At 38.8% G+C, this 20081-nt stretch overlaps 1 protein-coding gene across 2 annotated transcripts in view; it reads right to left on the bottom strand.

Annotated features, from left to right (window-relative positions):
• Window positions 1-20081, bottom strand: part of LOC112145601 (latent-transforming growth factor beta-binding protein 2) — an 83565-nt gene that overhangs the window by 30414 nt on the left and 33070 nt on the right. For both annotated transcript variants that reach the window (XM_024270955.2, XM_024270946.2), the window contains exons 6-13: window positions 17659-17865; window positions 15755-16038; window positions 14575-14677; window positions 6109-6183; window positions 3180-3302; window positions 2925-3089; window positions 1619-1930; window positions 84-103 (exon numbers count right to left, since the gene is read on the bottom strand). In XM_024270955.2, the coding sequence (XP_024126723.1) occupies window positions 84-103; window positions 1619-1930; window positions 2925-3089; window positions 3180-3302; window positions 6109-6183; window positions 14575-14677; window positions 15755-16038; window positions 17659-17865 (1289 nt within the window). The remainder of the gene's footprint in view (window positions 1-83; window positions 104-1618; window positions 1931-2924; window positions 3090-3179; window positions 3303-6108; window positions 6184-14574; window positions 14678-15754; window positions 16039-17658; window positions 17866-20081) is intronic.

Raw genomic sequence — 20081 nt, 5'->3', positions numbered from 1 at the left:
TTAACATTTGAACAATTAATGAACATTAGGTTCTTCTTTTTGGTTTTTTTTGTTTGTTTTGTTTATGTAAATGAAAAACTTACCGAAAGGAGGAATTCGCTACCTGCAGAAGACAAAAGGAGTTATTATTTCTAAATTAAATCTACTTAAATTTTATATAAACTTCAAACCACGTAAAGGCATAACTGGTTAAAGACCCACTCATCTGTTGATTACTTTTTAAGACATTTTCAGAGGTCTTTTGATTGTGATAAATGTTGTTTTTCAAAATAATACAAAAAACTGTGTTGTTTTCCAAGACATAGTTTCTGCAGAGCGGTAGTAGTTCATTCGAAGTTTGCCTTTGAGTTGTGGGCGGGACCGTTGGCGTGGAGTTAGCCCCCCACTTCCAGTCATCCATAACTAAGAGCTGTTTACATTCTCTCCTGCTGGCTTACCGCCCCTCACTTCCCCATCCCAGGGGTCTGCCACCTTTAACAGTAACAGAGCCATTTGGGTTTGTTTTTCTGCGGATCAAAACCTAGTAGGAGCCCCAAAGTCTTATTTTGATACTGCCTTGAATTCATTACAATGTAGTTTGCTACATTGTTTGCTACATGCTTCTTTTGTGGCATGAATAAAAACAGAAATAGCCTTTTCTCAACATCTGAAATTATTTTTTACACTTGACAGAAGCCTGTATGATTTCTTTTCAAGATAAAAGACACCTTGTGCCAGACCGGATCATCACATTGCATCTCTGGACAGAATATGATAATATGTGCTTTAAACTAATAAAAATAAAAGATTAGACTTTCTACCAAAGTTTTGCTTAGTATTTGAAATCTGTGTGTTCTGAAGGAAGCGTAGAGGAAACCAGATGTCTTCAAGTAATCAGGAATGTAAAAATATTTTCATAGTTTGTCTTTGAGGTGCACCTAAGTCATACATTTATAAACTTAACTAATCAAAAAAAAATGCTACTATTTAATTTTTCTTTAGCCAAAGGGCCGCTATGGAGAGGTAAAAGAGCCCTAAGTGGCTGACCCCTGCCCTATCCTAACATTACGGTTAGGAATTGGAGACTTCCAGTTCTGGGTCACGAGCAGATGCAAGCTTTCAGCTCTCTTGATACTTAAGGATTCTTAATGACCTGAATCTGTGATGGTAAGGTATAAATATCTGTTTATAAGTTATAAACTGTGTAAAGATGTAAAGAAAATGGTAAAGTAGAGCCGGGGTGGGATTATATAAGTTAGCTTCCTCCCATTCTCCATTTAAAATCAAATAAAAAAAAAATTATACTCAAATGTCCCGGTGAGCAATACCGGAGCTATCCAGCTGTACAGTTTTGAGCCAGCTCAGACTAGAAAAGACGAAGATGTGCATAGATCTTATCGTCTACAGAAGATTGTGACCCGCCCACTGTATTTTCTTCATCACAAATACTCTCTTTTTCAAATTGTATTTTTTTGTCTGCTCCTGATTCACGATTTGAATAAAGAAATGCTCAGAAATATCCTCTATAATCACAAAAATGCAACAAGAACACGGTAAAAACACATTTTTATATCAGAGTGGGTCTGTAAAGTTGTATATACATTTTCTAAAATATACAAGTCAAATGTTTTATTGTTACCCTCTGCGTGTTCAGCTGCTTCATTCTCTGAATATGACGGATGTTGCGGGCTCAAAGGGTGCTGGGGTATTCGTGGCGTGTCGTGGTAATCAGGGTACTGGGGCACTTGCGGTGTCTGAGGGTAACTGGGGTTCTGCGGCCCACTGGGAAAGGGCAGCGAGGGCTGGGACGATGGAAACTGAGGATAGTGCTCCTCAAGAGACACTCCTGTGCTCTGCAGCTCATCATCCTCCAGCTGCCGGACGGATATCTGCACATCTGAGCGTGAGTATGTGTATCCATGTCCGGCTGGGCAGATCTCCTTGAAGTGGTCTGTAGGAGGAGTGAAAAAAGAGTGATAAGCTTCCCTTTTTGTGAGTTAAATCTTAGGAAATGTTTTGACTATTAATCACAGTTTTGATAGGAATACTGTCTGTGTTCTGTGAAAAACTTGGACACTAAGTACAACTCTTGTGGAAAAAATTTGGAAAAGGACAAGAAGCCAAAGAGGGAAGTATTGGATCTTGTAACTCTGACTGACCCTTCAACCCATGTACAGGTGTATGAGGAAGAAGCTAATGAAGCTTTGGCTTACTAGATGAAAGAAATGAAACTACTTTTCTTTGTCTCAAGGCCAGCACACTTTGATAATGGTGAAGCCATTATAACCGGGAAGGACGGTGTCCTTTACCTGACCTGAAACTCAGAGTTCTGTGCCAGAGGAGTCTGGAATAGAAATGAGCAATGACAGACATGCACTCTGGGTAAATACAGGTATGAATGCAGAAAAGGTCTGACGCCGCATGACAGAAAAATTAGGTTACAAAAAAGTATCCTGGAGGTCTGTGTGCGACATCTGATCTTTGACAATCCCAAGCTGGCGAACGGCTGGCCAGCACAGACACTCCAAAAACCATCTTGTTTCTCTCTGTGACTTTGAAGATTAGATCTGGATGGAGAAAAGGATGACAACTACTTCCCATGTTTCACTTGGCAGAGCTGCAAATTTCTGCTGTGAAGCGTTGCCGGTAGATTTGTGGGCTTTCTCTCTGAGGGTTGGAGTGAGAACACAAGGCTGACTAACCATTAGGCTGCCTCGAAAAAAAGAAAACTGCTATGTTTTTGGTTGATTTCCCACTCTAAACAGATTTTAGTTACTTTGAAATATCTTACACCATTGGCAAAGAGTAGAATGACTGTGCTTACTGACATTGCTTGTCCTTACGTAACGTACAATTAGACTTTTTTCAGCACCAAAACAAGAGAATAATAACAGTTGAGTTTGCACTAAGACGTGATTCCCTTGGAAATATTTAAAGTTCTGTACCTGAACCCGGCAAGGGACAACGATCGCAGCTGGGACCCCAGGCCTTGCCCACACGGCTGCAGCAGCAGATCTGCTTGGTGAGATGGTTGGCCAGTGGCAGAGAGCATAAACCTGAGGCGACCGACCTGTAGCAGGACGCCCTCTCTTCGGAGACAGCCTTGTCCGCTAGATTGAATCCAACGGACAGAATACAAATTAATATATGAAGGAAAATGGTAGAAGGATCATATAGTAATTGGGACAAAAATGACATACAGACACAATGGCTCCTTGCAGCATCTAACATGTAACCGGGTTTACACGTGCACCGGTAGCTTCCTTTGGCGTTGACACATTCAGCATTTTTACAAATTCCAGGCAGCAGGCACTCATTGATGTCTATAAAAAAGCAAAATGTAAGGCTTTGAGAAATGTTTAAAACAAATGATCAAGTTTGCATACATAATGCCACAAACAAAAGCTATTTTTTCTGGTTTTCTAATATTACAGCAGGGAGGACACATGGTTCTTATTTTTATAGGAACCTTATTTGATAGGATCACATGATACCATCCTGAGATTTCAAAATAAAAGCAAGTGAAGGAATTTCAAGAGTTACTAACTCTAATAGCATACATAAGGCGCTTAGTCATGTGATCACACTGGGAACAGGCAACATTTGTTTTTCTACATTTTAAACAAAAGAGTACATCATGTTTTTCTTTTTTTTAACCATTACATTGACCACTGGAGTCACAATATATGCCATTTCTAATTAGTCTGCTTTCGTTTTGATGTTTTGCTTTGACCAAGGAAAAAAAAAAAAGAATCTAAAAAAAATGAGTGTGACAAACGAGTAAATCCAACAGAGCCTTATGATAGCAGCACCTCCAGCTTCTGTTTCTGGGACAGCATAAACACGTCCGTCTGTCTGTTTTGTGGAAGCGGTTTGTGTGGTCGAAGGAAGACGAAGCACAAACCAAGGACAACATTCCACAGCTGTCATGACTGACTCTGCTGAAGATCTGAACACTAGAACAACATTGTCACGGACGCACACACTACAGGGGCTTGTTTTTAGGTTGAACCACATCTGATCCTGGTTCAGGTCAGCACTGGGTTAAGCTTTGGCTCTCATGGGGTCTTTAATCCGTGGGTCCCAGATTAGTGTTATTGCCATAGTCTGCCGATGAGTTGACAGGGCTTGAAAATGACTTCTATGACAGTCTGTCTTTTTTGAAGTTATGCTTGGTTGCTTGCAGTAAGTGCTACAAGCAAGCTGTATTGAGGCTGTTTTTTTAGTCTAATTACACATGAAAACACATAGTTAAGTGTCAAATAGTGAACTAGGACCTCTTTTAATCTTGATTTAAATGAGTCTAAACAGATAATTTTAAAAAGCAGATTATCAGTATCCTATCTACATTTAATAAAAGTAATATAATTACCAAAACAATCATACATCTTGATAAAGAAAATGGAAAACATGCATGCAGCTTTAAAAAAATGAATCTAAAAAATGTGTAACTGACATTTTTATAGTTTATTAAGTTATCTTTTCGTGGAAATATAAGCTACAAACTACACACTTACTGCCGTGCATGACAGAGATAATATATTCCTCTGTGCAGGCCTTTCTTTAAACAAACGTACACTAAGCACAGCGGTAAACACAGCACTTTCAGCTGACCTAGTTTAGAGAGAGATAAAGCGTCGTTTCAGAGGGGCTCTCTGTGCCTCTGTAGGTGCATCTTATCGCACTGGAGGGAAATGTCACTTCACAGAATTACCATGTCAAGTCAGGCCTTTTACAGAGCAGAGATAAGCTCTCCCACAATGCAATCCATTTACAATTGAGGCAGGACATAGATGGATGGACATCATCCTACAAATTACTTAATATCTGAGGGGGAAAAAAATCCCAGATTCTGCCTTTTGGCATCAAGTAATAGACTTAAAACTAAATTAGTTTTTGAGAATGACGCAGCTGCTGAATGGAAAACAGAAGAGTTTAAGTAGGTAGGGTGGCTAACTGTCAGCTTTGGTTTTTATTGATCTTAAGTAAAAAAGCAACATATTTTGTTCCAGTTAATTCAAGAATAGTATGAAGTACAGAAAGAAACATAATTGGAGGAGACACTCATTTATCAAAGATACAAAGTTGTTTGTTTTTTTTTAAGTTAAAGATGTTTTGGCTCTAAACCAAGAGGCTTTCTCTGTTCAAACTTAAGCAACTGTAAAGACCCTGTCCTCAGAGGTCATTGATTTTGATGGCAGTTTTTGTACTTTTAGTCAATGACTGCAGGTCAAATTCCCCATTTTAGCCTGATTTAGCCCATAATGGATTAGCAATATATATATATATATATATAATAAAAGAATAAATGTATGAACCGACAAATTCATGGGTAATCAGAACACATGATGAACCTCATTTCATATGTTAATATTTTAGGTTTTTTAAAGTCTCACTAGTCATTTTTTAAGCAATTCTAAAAGTGTTCCAAGTGGTTTTGTAATTGTGATTATGCAGATTTTAGCCAAAATTGAAAAACTTCTGTTGTTTTTCCAGAACATAGTTTCTACAGACCAGCAAGAACTCATTAGAAATTCGCCTCTGGGTTGAAGGCGGGACCACTGGCGCAGAGTAAGCTCGTTATCCATCTGTTAACACGCTCTCCCGCTATCTTACAACCCCTAAAACTCCCAACCTAACATTACTGGTGGAACAAAAATGGTGAGCAATATTGGAGCTATTCAGCTGTACAGTTTTGAGCCAGGAGCCAGATCAGAGGAAGAACACAAAGATGTACATAGATCTAGTCGTCTCCAGGTGGATGCATCAGAATGGAGCTGAACAGAAAGCTTATATAGCCTGCAATTGTAGTTTCTATGTCAATTTTGTTCTATGTAAAAAATGTTGCTGATCACTTAAGGAACACTTCATATGACACTGCAACTGGCTGCAGCAAAACTCCTTAAAATACCACAAAGCCATGAACTGAGGCCAATGTGAAATGACTTCTGAGCTTTCTTCCTAGACTAACTGTGGTCTCGACCTGGTTCCTGAAGCGGCCAGATCAACAGCAGTATGTGAACTGTAAGCATAGCCGTGCAAATGTAAGCAGACATGTTGGAAATGCAGTGGATGAAATTACATAAAATTGCTAAAAAAAGTCAAATCTTGGTTTATCTTTAAACTTACCTTGACAGTGTGTGGCATTCATCCTTTTGAAACCTTTAGGACACTGAACTTGTCCGTTTGCAATTACTGCATACGCTGCAAGAAAAATGAAAACACACCATTAAGCAAAGCAAAGACTCTCTGTCACAAAGAACTGTCAGAAAAAAAAAATGTAGCGGGTGAGGGGCTATAGCTTGCAGGAGGCCTCGGATGAGTATACACAGAAGGATACTTCTGTCCAACACATTTATAAAGCAGCTGCCATCCAGGAGAGATTGATGGTAACACTTGACATCATCTATAATCATACTCCATATAAATCTCTTCTCCTCAGAGAAAGGTGAAAGAATTGCTTATATTCTTCATGTACTAAGGGAGTAAGAGTGTCATCTTTATCATGAAGCATTGCAGATCTATATGAACCCACCATTAAAACTTTAACTGCTCATACTAGGAATCCTGATGAATACATTAAGATCCAACAGCAAAAATCCTGCAGTTTATCCATTAATCCAACAGTAAAAAATTCTTAGCACATAGTCTGATTATTATACAGTAACCGGTCAAGCCTCAGAGCGCTCCCTGACATGTTCACATGGGTGGATGTGGCTATCGAATTGCAAGGAGAGTCTGTTTGTATTAGGATGGAAATATTAAAGACATACAGAAAGGACATGTGGGAAGTTCGACATGTGTCAGAGCAGCAGCAGTGGGGTTATTGGTAACAGAACTTTTTATGAAGTAAACTGAGAGTTTCCCCACATGGGACAATGAAAGATCCCACGTCTGATTCTGTGTGTTTAGTTTGGTGGTAGTGATAGAAAATGGCAGACTTATGACAGAACTGTTTTCAAACCTTGGAGTCTATTCCTGTTATAGTCACACACGTAGCAACCTAAAGTGATGACTTTTACCTTTTTTTGTGTGTGTTATAGCATAATATAATATGCACAATACTTCCCCAAAACATATGCTGAATTAATCACTTGCACGTTGTTGTATAAATGCTTTAACAGTACAAAAACCGAAGTCCACAAAGTCCTGTAATTGTTTCTCTTAATCAACGTTTTATTACTTTCCCTGTAAGGATCATACTGTGCTTTTTCTACAATTTTAAAAAGGAAAGGAAAACATTTGGCCAGAGAGGGAGGCAAGTCAAAAACCTAAAATAAAGTCAACGGAATTTAAATGATTTCTAGTTTTTCAAGATGTGGGGAGTTGGTTTGTAAACAGTTAAAGTCTCGGGGCTCAGAGCCTGTCACAGATGAGTGGGTCATTTAGTCATTGTTCACTCCGGTCACATGTGAATAATTTCGTTGACATAAATCAGAACTGTGAAGTTTTAAACAAATGCAAAGATGTTGCTATAGTTTACTACACCCTTTAAACATAAGATACATGTGTTTCCATGATATCCTGAGTCAGAGATTTCCTAAAAATACATTCCACTTACATAGAACTTCATTTACTAATAGGATCTACACATTCAAACTCAACATTTACTTATGTGGGACATGGATTTAAAAGTGCTCGGAGCTGGAATATGATTTAGCAGAAGTTTATTGCTCCTTTGGGGCAATTTGTCTGCTGCGAGTTTGAAAAGCAAGCTGCCAAAACTCACCATCCACAGATGGACGGCAACCCATCTATAAAAGCTATTTTCTATAGTACACCATGGAGGGTCTTGGCTATTTGACGAACAAATGCAGTCTAGTGTCGGCTGAACAACTTTTGACATGAGATACCTATATTCTTAAGGTAAAGAATAAGAATGGTATCCTTGGAAAGGCTAATGATGTACCAGTTCCCATGCTTGTTTCTACAATCATTTGTGTCGAAAACTTAGAGCCACACAGCCAATGGTTTGCAAGAGTGCGCTCAGGCTGCACATCATTACCGTGGTTACAGAGACTGTGGGCGCAGACTCGTCTGTGACCACAGAGGGTACAGACAAACCCTTCCACTTGTTGTGTATCCATTTAGCGCTGTTCAACAAAGGATTTTGTCACCCCTCACTAATTTATTGTCTGTCTCCATTCAGTTATGCTGCACATTCCACAGGAGGCTGTTCAATAATGTTCGCTCAAATTCCCTGACCTCAAAATGTAAATCAAAGTTCCTTGAGGGTTTTCTGTCGTTCCAGCGTTGATTTCAAAACCTTCAGAGAAAATTGATGCATCCTCCAATGAAAGGAACACAGAAATCTTTTATTTTGAAAGAAAAAAATGGAATGATTCCCATCTACTTCTTTAGAAATACTTTGGTGTGATCCATCAAATCAGTGGACCTGGAGGTCTCAGAACCACTTGTTAGCTTTTCTCACTTTTCCAGAGACAGGCACATGAAAGGTATGTAAAGTGTTGGGCTCCTTAATATAACTAGTTTGAAAACCTGAGAATGTGTGAGGGAAGAAAGGAGGAAGGATAGATGTCATACAAATCTATCCTTCCAATCCACTGGGGGCCACTTGGGAGGAAAACCACCAACACCAAAGCCTGCTCACCGCTTCTCCAAAAATATATACACTCTGAACAGCCAACACACAAACTCCAGCCAGAGTGAGAAGACCAGAAAGAACAACCTTTTTATTTTTTTTAATTTATAGATTCTAGGTTTTTCTTGGATGGGAAATTGACCTTTTCCAAGATAATTAAATGCTTCATGTGAGCCAACAGTTAGAGGGATGCTATCTTTTTTTTTTTTTTTTAAGGTAATAATTTGAAATGTGACACAGGTCACGGTTTTTTATTTCATTTTAATTATCCGCTGTTTTTCATAGCCCTATAGTAACAAGTAATTCCCCCTTTGTGTGATCAATACAGCTTTATTCTATTATCGTCCATCCATTTTGTAAACAGTTTTGTCCCTTTCGGGGTCATGGGGCTGTCTGAGTGTAACTTCTGGGCGAAGGCAGGATGCACCCTATTCTATTCTATTCTATTCTATTCTATTCTATTCTACATACACAGTGGGAATTTTAAGTGTACTCAAGAACATGCTAAAGGCATGTTTAGTCTATGGTTTTCTCACTGGACAAGCAGGGAGGGGCTTCTTCTTTTCTTTCTTTTTTTTAATGTTTACTAGCGCTTGTCTGACACCTACAGTTGGAAGAGTCTTGGTCAGAAATCTCTAATTAATGCAAATCCCACTAACCTTGCTCCAGGCTTTTTCTTTTGCAGCTCTATTCCGATATATGAAAGACTATTTGTCATAACTCCAGCTGAGCACAAACTGCAATTATTAATTTCTCCTTCATGATTACAGATTAGTTTTAAAATGGATGTGAATTAAAGAAAGGACGCCATCCATATGTCAATGTCCGTTTAATGCCTACTCGTTTTATATGTGGAGCCAGAAAATGGTTGTAAAATGTGTGTAACTTCAAGTGAATGAAAGAGTTTTGAATGTGGAAGCCTGAAACGCACGTTTCCATATATTCTTTATTGAAAGTGGCTGCGAGAACGTTCGTTGCCAATGGTGATGTGAACGTAGCTTCAGGCTTCTCAGTTGGACCTAAGGGCTATTTCATTCATTCCTCTATGTCTCTGCCAGTTTAAAGTTTATTATTGAATAACCAACACAACACATGAGAAGCAGCACCCTAAAGTCTTTGGATTTAATCATTTCTCCCCTACTTCAAAACAATACTAAAAATGTGCAATTATTTCCATTTTTATGAATGAGCATTTTATATTTGTCCCTGGGGTTTTTGTTCTTTGCCCTTCTCAGATATGCATGCCAGTGTAAACCACTTCAGACACGTCTCGATCAGACCCACATGTCAACATAAACTCCAATAAGGGGAGCTATAACCCACATCACTTTGCTCCAAATGCCATGGTGCATTTCCAGCGCTCCTCATTGCTTGGCCCTGATTATTAATAGATCATAAATTTCATATCAGTCTTCCTCCAAAATAGAAAAAAATTCTCTTCATTGATTAGATCTGTTGATGTCTGTTTCGTCATATCACTACCTAATAATTTCACCATCCTGGTTCTGAAGAGAGGAAGCTTAGCCAGCATGAATGAATCAATTGCTGTCAAAGAAACGTGTTATCTCTGTTTTAATTACAATAGCTACCTTGGGCTTGTTCCACTGGATGTGTTTTGTTGCAGCCTGTTTTCGAGGTCAACTCGTTTCATCTCAGTTCTTTAGGGCAATTGAAAAGTGTCCCTGTTTGAGGCAAGATGCACAAGCCCCGGCCTGTCTCTGGGTGCCTGACTACATCTGTGAGCTGCAGATTGGAAATATGGGAGGGATGAGCTAATGTCAGATGGATCTGATCGGATCATAGCAGAGGGATTCTGGGAGAAGAGAGTAAGGAAGGTAGAAATAAGGAGTGCTAGGGATTCTGTAGGTGTGGTGGCACTATATAATCATGAGAGATCTAGTCCTGCTAAGGCTGATGCTTAGAGCCACAGATAAAAAAAAAGCTGCCAGATGGGGAGATAAATGACTTTGGAAGTACTATTCAGCAGCAAGTCCACATTGATATAAATAAGAAGTTAATCAATGTTATGTTGGGTAAGATGTGAGCCAAAAGGTTTTTTGGGATCCATGTAAAGATGCTCAAACAATTGCAGTCCTTGGAAAACCTCTCTCCAGCTCATAGATGACTTGTGTAAGCAAAGGTTTTCATCAGTCTTGCCAAAAAACGTTTCCCTAGCTGAGACATTCGAGAACAGGCCGAACCATCCCTCCAATAGTTTTATAAATTACATTTATACAATGAACTCAAAGCCATGTGGCTGTGTAGTTGCTCCACCTCAGCCAGAGGAACTGAGTTGACTGAAGCTTGGTCTGGTTGATCTGGATCTCATTAGGGGTCAGGAATCCTCAGCATGTGACTTTTAAAGGCCTTGGCTTCTACAGCCTTTTGGCTCCTGCTGAGATGGGACAGACTGGCATTTATGCTTCCATTACAACAGCACTCCTTCACTCACAAAAAGACATACACAAAGTTCCCCCACATATGACTTTAATGTTAATTTAAAAATCAAAGGTGTATCTCAACCACTAGTGACAACTGTCCTTATGGGTGGATATGGACTGTCTGTGGGTGAGAGAAAATGGCAAAAGTATCAAGGTTGTATCGAGCAAAAATGTTCATGTATGTTGTTTTCTAAGGGCATGTTGTAGCGAACACTTAAGAACATGTGGGTGAGATTATGGTCACAAATCCCAAAATGCAACCTTGCAGCGACCTAAATGCAAAATCTTCAGCAAATTTGGCAGGTGGCTGGAAAGGCTTTAACAAATAATGAAAGTTTAACAGCAACCGGATGATTTTCATCTAAAAATTAACATTGGTGAATGGCTACCTGGGCACATTTGGAGGTCCTGTGGTGGCTGTACAGTGACAGGTGGGGATGACGCTTTTATGAAATAGGGGAATATCTGGGCAGCCACAGGGCAGATCGATGGGCGGCAGCAACTCTGACTGGACTAAATGTCTCAGGACAGTATCCGTCTACATCAAATACCACCAGCTGCCAGCCACCCAGAGGTATGTAAAAAGAGGGGCCATCCATTCTGCACACCTGACACCTGCCTCACTACTATCATATACATTCATGAACACGCCAACGATAATCCAATAAATTAGGCGGTAGCATGCAATCTTAAAGATTCTGCCAATACCTTCCCAATGTGCCGTGGTAATTGTATTTGTGGCCTAAATAAGGGTGAAGTGGGTATAGTGCGTACTTTTCACTTATTTTAATCCCCCTCTTAATGCTGCAGCATGTGCAAAGAGTCAGTGAGTGCTGTTTAAAAGATAAATTCACGCTCCTTACATGCACCCTGACTGAAGCCGGGGTGGGATTATATAAATTCGCCTCCTCCCCTTCCCTTTCAAGCAATCTATAATTTAATACTTAATTCTTCTATGTTTGACATGACTCTGTAAGGATGTAAATCTCTGTTGATTGTTTATGCATTACTCTTGCTTTGATTGCTTGGAATAAAACCAATCTAATCTAATCTCATCCAATCTAAACTAATCTGGAAATCTGCCATCTAATCTAATCCAATCCTTTGTAATTTGGCAATCTAGTCTAATCTAATCAAGTCTAATCTAGTCTAATCTAATCTAATATATTCTAGTCTAATCTAGTCTAATCTAATCTAGTCTAATCTAAAAATCTGCCATCTAATCTAAACCAATCCTATGTAATCTGGCAATCTAATCTAATCTAGTCTAATCTGGAAATCTGCCATCTAATCCAATCCAATCCTATGTAATCTGGAAATCTAATCTAATCTAATCTGGAAATCTGCTATCTAATCTAATCCATTCCTATGTAATCTGACAATCTAATCTCATCCAATCCAATCTAATCTAATCTAATCTAGTCTAATGTAGTCTAATCTAATCAAGTCTAATCTAATCTAGACTAATCTAGTCTAATCTAATCCAATCCAATCCAATCCAATCCAATCCAATCCAATCCAATCTAATCTAATCTAATCTAATCTAATCTAATGTAGTCTAATCTAGTCTAATCTGGAAATCTGCCATCTAATCTAATCCAATCCTTTGTAATCTGGCAATCTAATCTAATCTAATCTGAAAATCTGCCATCTAATCTAATCCAATCCTATGTAATCTGGCAATCTAATCTAATCCAATCCAATCAAATCTAATCCAATCTAATCCAATACAATCTGGCAATCTGCCATCTAGTCCAGTCCAGTCCAATCCAAACTGTACAACATAAGGAAATTAGACAATTGAAGTGTAGTTTTTGTGGCCATCCTATAGGTGTCCCATGTATCACTTACACACCCCGTGTATGCACATTCACGTGAAGTCAGTAACCACATGTACAACAATGGTATGTTCCATTTTCGTGATGTCCCTTGAGGTAGCAGTATCGACTACAGGGAACTGGAAGACGCACCTGCGCTCCCCTTTGCATACTGCCGCTCCTCTCTACGACCCACCACGGGCCCGGACAACCCAAAACCCCACAGCCCTCTTACGGGTCAACTTCCATATAAGTGCATGTGACTAAGGCTTTAATTATCACGAAATGTGACGAAACACTTCTACAGATGTAAAGACACACCCTGACTGAAACAGAGCAGCAACTGGTTAGGAGTCAGTGTGGTGAGTGAGACAGACACACTTAAACTGGAAGTGGACACAGGAGGAAAAGTCTAATATCCTGTCTGCATCAAAACCTCATTAAACTATAGTTGCGTTGAGGTATAATAAAGGAGGAAGTAGCTGACCTTGTTCTTTTTCAAGAGTACCCATTTGAAACCAACAATAAACCGGCCAATGGCAGCAACTGGCTTTTATGAGATAATTATCACTTACTCAGGGGAAGCGGGAGGCTCGTATAAAACTGTAAAACTTCTCTCGAAGCTGCAAGCTAACTCATTTAACATAAAGTAAGAAGAGTTAGGTCCCTTTTTTTTTCATGTGCTGCATTTTATTCTGTTGGGCCAGTCAGGCGAATACACTGTAGCTTCAAGACCCTAATGTCCATCTTAAAGAGTGACACACGGGGAAAATTCAAAGCATTTTGACTTTTTTCCAACATGACTTCCCTTTTTTTCTCTCCCTCTGTCCTTTCATGTCTTCCTTTGTGTGCGATCCTCCAGTTTGCAGCCTGTCGCCATCGAAAAATAACCTCAGAGCAAATTGGTAATCAGGGTTTTCACTCAGTTTCACCCCAAAACTTCAAAGGAAGAAGCTGTGGAAAACATCTGGGAGCCAAAAGAATTTAGCATGTGAGAGAGACTGGAAGGAATAGATCAACATCTATTATCAATAGAGGAGAGGAGAGGGATCTGCATCTGATTAAGATGTTTCAGGCAATCTGGCGGCTAAGTGGCACCGGTGGGTACGAATATGATAAAAGTAAGAAAGATTGGATGTCACATGTTCTGTTTCCCATGAGGTTTGACTCAGAGGATGGGCGAGTGATGACTCAAATCTGACGTAGGGTGAGGCTTCAGCGTGAGTGACAGCCTCCGTCCACAGTGGACACTGTTGCCACCCACCCTGCTCTCCGCAAAACTGCCAAGCAGTTCTTCCCAAACCTACCGCAGCTCTGGTCGGAAAGTTGCTCATTCCCTTACTCTTTCAAGGCCGGGTTAGCTTTCCCTGCCCACAGGGTGGGCGGCGCGCCTGCCAGGATCTCATCTGCATGCTAAATGTGTTTTTATTTGCATCCAAGTTTCAGCTTGTAGGGAAACAGACTCATTTCGCTGAATGAGTCAGGCGGACATCTGAAGGAGAAGCGCTCATCATCAGCATGTGATGGATGCTTTATTTGTAAAAAAAACGAACGCAGCCAAGTAGTATAAAAATAAACCGATTGCTAATCTCTCTAATTCAAAGCAATCAGTGGTCATTTTTAACCATGCGAATAAACAAGAAATTCAAGATTTTAAAACTGAAATGACAAAATGTTCAAAAAAAATTAAATGATATAGTTGGGTTTCCCCGCCCTCTTAGTCCTGAAGGTTTACCTGGTTTGGTTGGACATTCTTGGCACTTATTTAAACCCCACGAGGCACCAATACTTCCACAGCAATCATCCTGTTTGGTCAGGCCTGGCAGAGGCTTGCCACACTGCAACAACAAACATCTGGGTTAAATCTGTGCAGCAAGTTTGGAGACTTACAAGTTTGTGCATGCATGCTTGTTTATGTGCGAGTGTCTGTGTGCTGGCAAGGGTGTTATTGAGGTTATGTCAGAGTGTGCGTAAATACCTATCCCAGAGGACAGGGTGAACCAGACACATCTGAGATTATTTAGCTGGAGAGGGACGTAAACACTGAGTTTGAAGACCAACCCGGAACCTCCTAGCGTGCCTCACTTGAAGCACCGGGCTAATTGTGAGTGAAGAGTCGTATCAAAGTGTACTTAATGGATTTTTGGCCAATTTAGATAAAAGAGAAGAGAATTTCAGTGTTTTTTCCCTTTAAAGAAGTCAACTTTTTGGTAGAAAATAGAATGTGCCAAAGTTCTTTTTTGTCAACACACCTCAGTTCAACAACACAGTAATTAAGGCAGAGTGAAGGCACATAAGGAGTTAGTGCTGGCAAAGACAGCGTTTCTATGGATCAATGCTCTTGGCTGTAGCTGGGGTAAAGCATGTCTGCCAATAGGACTTCGCAAAGTCCTTGAGCAACACAATGATCTCCAAAAAGTATTCACCGATCTGTGAGTGAGAGGCCCTGAAAAAGTGCTGGATGAATTTGGTCCCTATTTTAAAAAAAACACTTTCCCTTACAAGAAAAGCAAAAAAAAAAAAGTTGCAAAGCTTCTCTTTTATAACCTGTTTCCAATAAATTAAAGTTGCAACATCTACTTTCACCCCGACCATACAAATCAGCAATAAGTGTCACTCTCCGTGTGTTTAAAGCTTGAAAAAACCGGTCCTTTGAGGATGACTTAGGGTTGACCTTTAACCCCTGAATGCATGATCAGCCACAGCAAGCCTTTGTCAGGGAATGTAAAACGAGAAGTGTGGCCAGAACACATAAATCCTGGACATTCAAATAAATCAGTGTTGCAGGGTTACAAAGGTTAGAGTCAATGGCTATTTTAAGGGATGAAAGAAAATAGTGGCATTTTAGAACAATTTCATCTGTTTGGGTAATAAACTGCGTGTTAGATCACCAAATGACTTTTTTAGCCAAATACCTGTCCATCAGCCGTCTCCTGAAAGCATCTCCCAACTACTTCATTCTGCCGGCTGTGTGCTGTAGCGTGGCTGTTTTCATGCCCAGTGGAGTGAGACTGTCTGCTGCCGTGTTCACTGGGGTGTTGGCGCCCATTTCCCGGCTGTGAGCGCTGCTGGACAGAATGGACTCCCTCTGTGTTGGCCAGCCTCTGCCCCGGCTGGACTCGAGCGACTTGATGGATCTGGACCTCGGCCTCGGGCGGGTGCTGAATGTGAACGTTCACCAAGGATGGGTGCAGAGACACTTGAGGACGAGAGTTGGAAAATTTATTTAGAAGAGGGGAAGGTTTAGAGTTTCAAAGTTGGAATAATGTAAACTGGTTCAAGAAGCACTTTATTCACCGAAGAGTAACGGGAGGTTTCCTGGCATTGAGCAACTTTCAGTGCAACAACAACATTCCAGAGTTTGATTTTCTTTCTTTGTTTAATACAGTAATCTCAAATACATAAAAAGGATTTAATATCCTATTAAAAAGATGATGTAATGTTAAGATGACCTGTTTTCTTAATGTGAAAACATATAAGTATATAATCAAAAACCAACACTTTTCAACAGTAGATTATAAGTAGGAACTAATAATATGTGATAAAGATTTTCTTTCAACCCATAACTATCAAAGTCTAAAAAAATAAGACGCCAACTTCAACCTCCTTTGACTTTTAGGAAGCAACAGATAAAATAATGAAAAAAAGTAACTAAAACTAGTGTTTTCTAAATAAAATAAGAAACTTAAATCCACCATTTGAGTAACTTTATTAGCAAAATCCGTGAACATTAGACAGCTGATTAGATAATATAATGTAGAGCGTTCCAATCAATTTATATTTAGAGCAAAGACTCCTGTTTTTGGCTGTTAAATGCACACTTCTTTTATATTAAAGTCGAAGGTTATTCCTCTGTTTCCTCATTGGCTCTTTTCTGTAAAAATAAACTTTTCAACTAGGATTGTTTTTAGTTTTTCGGTCTTGCTAGCTTGCTTGGGGGTTTCAATTTAGCGATTTTTGCTGCTTTAAAAATGGCAAATTTAATTTTGACATGTGAGCAACTTGACATGGTGGGGAATCGAGTAGTTTTCCAAAATAAGACTTCTTTCAGAATCAGATTATAAAAAAAAAAATAGAAAAATGTTTCCCGGAACCAACTGTCCCATGGACCAGTACCGGTCTAAAGGTTAAGGAGAAAATACAAAGATATTATCAAGAGTCCCGGTAATCATTCTGTTTTCAATTCTACCAGTTGTAAATGTTTCCCGCTCTGTTTTTGAATATGCTTCTTTCTTTCATATAAAAACAGTGTGACAGAAACAACATGTGCACGTCTTCTGGGTCATTAATAACTTGATTTGCTCAAAATACATTTGGATTTTCCCATATGGCTCACAGAAGTAAACCACTAGACAGTGAACACTGTAAAAGATAAAGGACTCAACAAATTGATGAAGTCATGCATATAATTCCCTTTTGGTGGCGTCATCTATGAGCGTGTATTTCTCTCAAAATCTGGAGACATAGAGTAGTGTTAAGCTGATGGATTGAAAGCTGTAAAGTTTTTATGTGATTGTTTAGCTAGCTTTAGCAGCCACTCACATACATGATGCATATATCAAATGGTTACACTAAGCTGAACTGTCTTTTTTTATGTTACTTTTTACTTAAATAATAATTCAAAACCAACTTTGTATGATCAAATACTATATTTTTTTAAATAATAGAAATCAGTTTAATAAATTAGAATTTTTCACTAATTAATGTTTTCTGATGTTAAAAGGCAATTCCTTTTATCTTTGTTTAGCTGATTTTCTAAAAGTTGAATAATTCTCATGGAATGTATGCTATGAATCAGTATAACTGGGTGAGTGCTCACCTTGCTGATTAGATAGTGGAAGGGTGTACATGGAGTGGGATGGTGGCTTGGCTCCGTGGCGGGCGGTGAGTGTGCGGCTGTGAGGAGAGGGTCTGGCAGGAGGCGGAGCTGCAAGGTGACAAAACTTCCCTGTTGAATTTGACGGACACCAACACAAGTCTCTCCCGATGCATCGCCCTCCATTCAGACAGGGGATCTGACAGAAGACTGGAGAAAAAGACCAAACACGACAAGTCGGAAATTAATGAGTAAAGTTTAACAAAAGCATCTTTGTTCCAAAAAGATCAAGTCCGTACTGTCAAGTCTTATGGGGATAAAATTTCAAATCAAACTCGAAGGCACCCTGTATGAAACTTAAGTGTGACTCCCATCCACGTTTACAAGACTTCTTTTAACAAAAAAGAGGCTATAACTGTCTCAAACCCAGACCATTTACTACCACAAAAGTGCCTGGAGTTAGTGGTTACTGTGACGTGGAAGAAGTTTGTGCACTTGTAAGTAGTTCAACAAAAAATAAATAAATAAAAGGAATTTTAATTTAAATTGTGCTAAGAAACCACAAGCAAAGCTGTTAAATAACTGAAACATTATCTGTATAAAAAATATATGACAAAAGAAGAATGCTTCGATTCCAACCATGATGAGATTTTTATCTTTAAGAAAGTATTGGTGACAAAGCTGGAATTTATTGAAAACAGGACACAATTGGAAGATATACAGTATTGTGCATCTAAGATAAAAGTTTGATCCCTGCTAGCTCTGTGGAGAAATAGAAATAGGGGGTGGTGCTGGCAGAGCAGACCCTTCTTAAAAGGAGCTGTCCTTAATCTGTGACATCAGCACATGAAAAGCTGTTTGTTTTCGTGGACATGGGAGGAGCTAGTGCTGAGAGTGCAGGTTTTTAGAGGATTACTCAAAAAAGTGTGCACAAATCAAAATACTGTTTTAGTGAGGACTGAACAGTATAATACACTTAAAAGCTCAAAAAGAAGTTTTTTCATGGTATAACCCAAAAATATTTTTCAAACTAGTGGTGGGCTATACTAAACTATTTTGATTACTTTTTGAATAAAATATTTGATACCACATACCAATACCAAATACTGGTAATTTCTGATTGTTGATTTTTCATTTTCCTTAACCCAATTATTTGTTTTCCTATAACAGGGGTCTGCAACCTTCAACACTTAAAGTCATTCATGTTGATTTCTTATTGGCTACAATCCTGAAGGAGCCACAAAGTCTGACTTCATCCACTAGAAAAATAAAATGCTATTTTTATTTATTTATCATTTTCTGTTATTGCAGCTAATATGATAAATATGCTTGTTTGGCATAACTAAAGCATTAACATAGGGATAAATTGCTTTTTTAAAAATATGTTCTACATATGAAATAGTTTATAACTTCTGATCAAAATTTGGGTGACCTATACTGTGTTTTGCAGACCACGGGGAACACTTGAAATCCTTGAATTTTTAACAATAGGAAATCCGCCTTTAAACCTGATGAGCCTTAGGTATATCTGGCTGTACACTAATCTCCAACTGATTTTTGGTGGTAAAAGGCTCTGTCAAAATGTTTTAGTGCAACTTTGATGAAGCTGCATCACTATTTTAATTTAAAATATAAAATGTTTTTATTTTTCTTTAACCATGAGTGCCACAATGGAGGGGTCAAAGTGGAATGTTTTGATACAAACCACCTAATAACCAAAAATATCCTGAAATGACAAATTGACTTTTATTTTTTCAGGGTAGCTGATACCAAAATTGATGATGTATGTGTATCTATATTTAGATACCTTGGTATTGATATTCCCATCAGAAATAGTTGCTTATAGTGGTAATTAGTTTTACAAAAATGTTGACATAGACTTTAGTGTCTTTTATTAATAAAAAAATAATTGGGGCAAAGATTTACTTTTCATTACCTTAAACATTTTTTGTATTATTTCAAGCAAAACATTTGTAAAAAAAAAAGTTACTAACAACGAGCAGCTATGATGTGTTACTTGATATTTGAATTACTCTGATTTCACAGGACTTTTGCATGAAACCCCAAAACCAGCCAATTCAAACCCACAGAGTACGGGATGGATCGAGCTAGAGTTGCGTATCCCCGTTTTAAACCATCAAAATAAAACATATTAAATGAGAAAATCTTTGCATGGATTATTTGGTTCTCCAATCTAAACAGCTTCTTCAATTTGATTTATAGTTTGCAATTCATCATGGAGGGGGGAAAAGGCTCCAGCAGTGACCAGATGGTGTTTGACAGTGCTGCTTTTACAGACCTTTATAGACTTCATCTTTTGGCAAAAGGGATGGGTGCTAGGTCAGCACCTTGCATACCTGAGCCTTCTCACATTTATAGAATCACTCTGACATGACCCCATGTAATTCAAAACATCAAAGACAATC

Source organism: Oryzias melastigma, linkage group LG22 (assembly GCF_002922805.2).
Source record: "Oryzias melastigma strain HK-1 linkage group LG22, ASM292280v2, whole genome shotgun sequence".
In the NCBI taxonomy this organism is placed as follows: Eukaryota; Metazoa; Chordata; class Actinopteri; order Beloniformes; family Adrianichthyidae; genus Oryzias; species Oryzias melastigma.
Note: the sequence above shows the minus strand (reverse complement) of the source record. Positions and strands in the feature narration are given on the sequence as shown.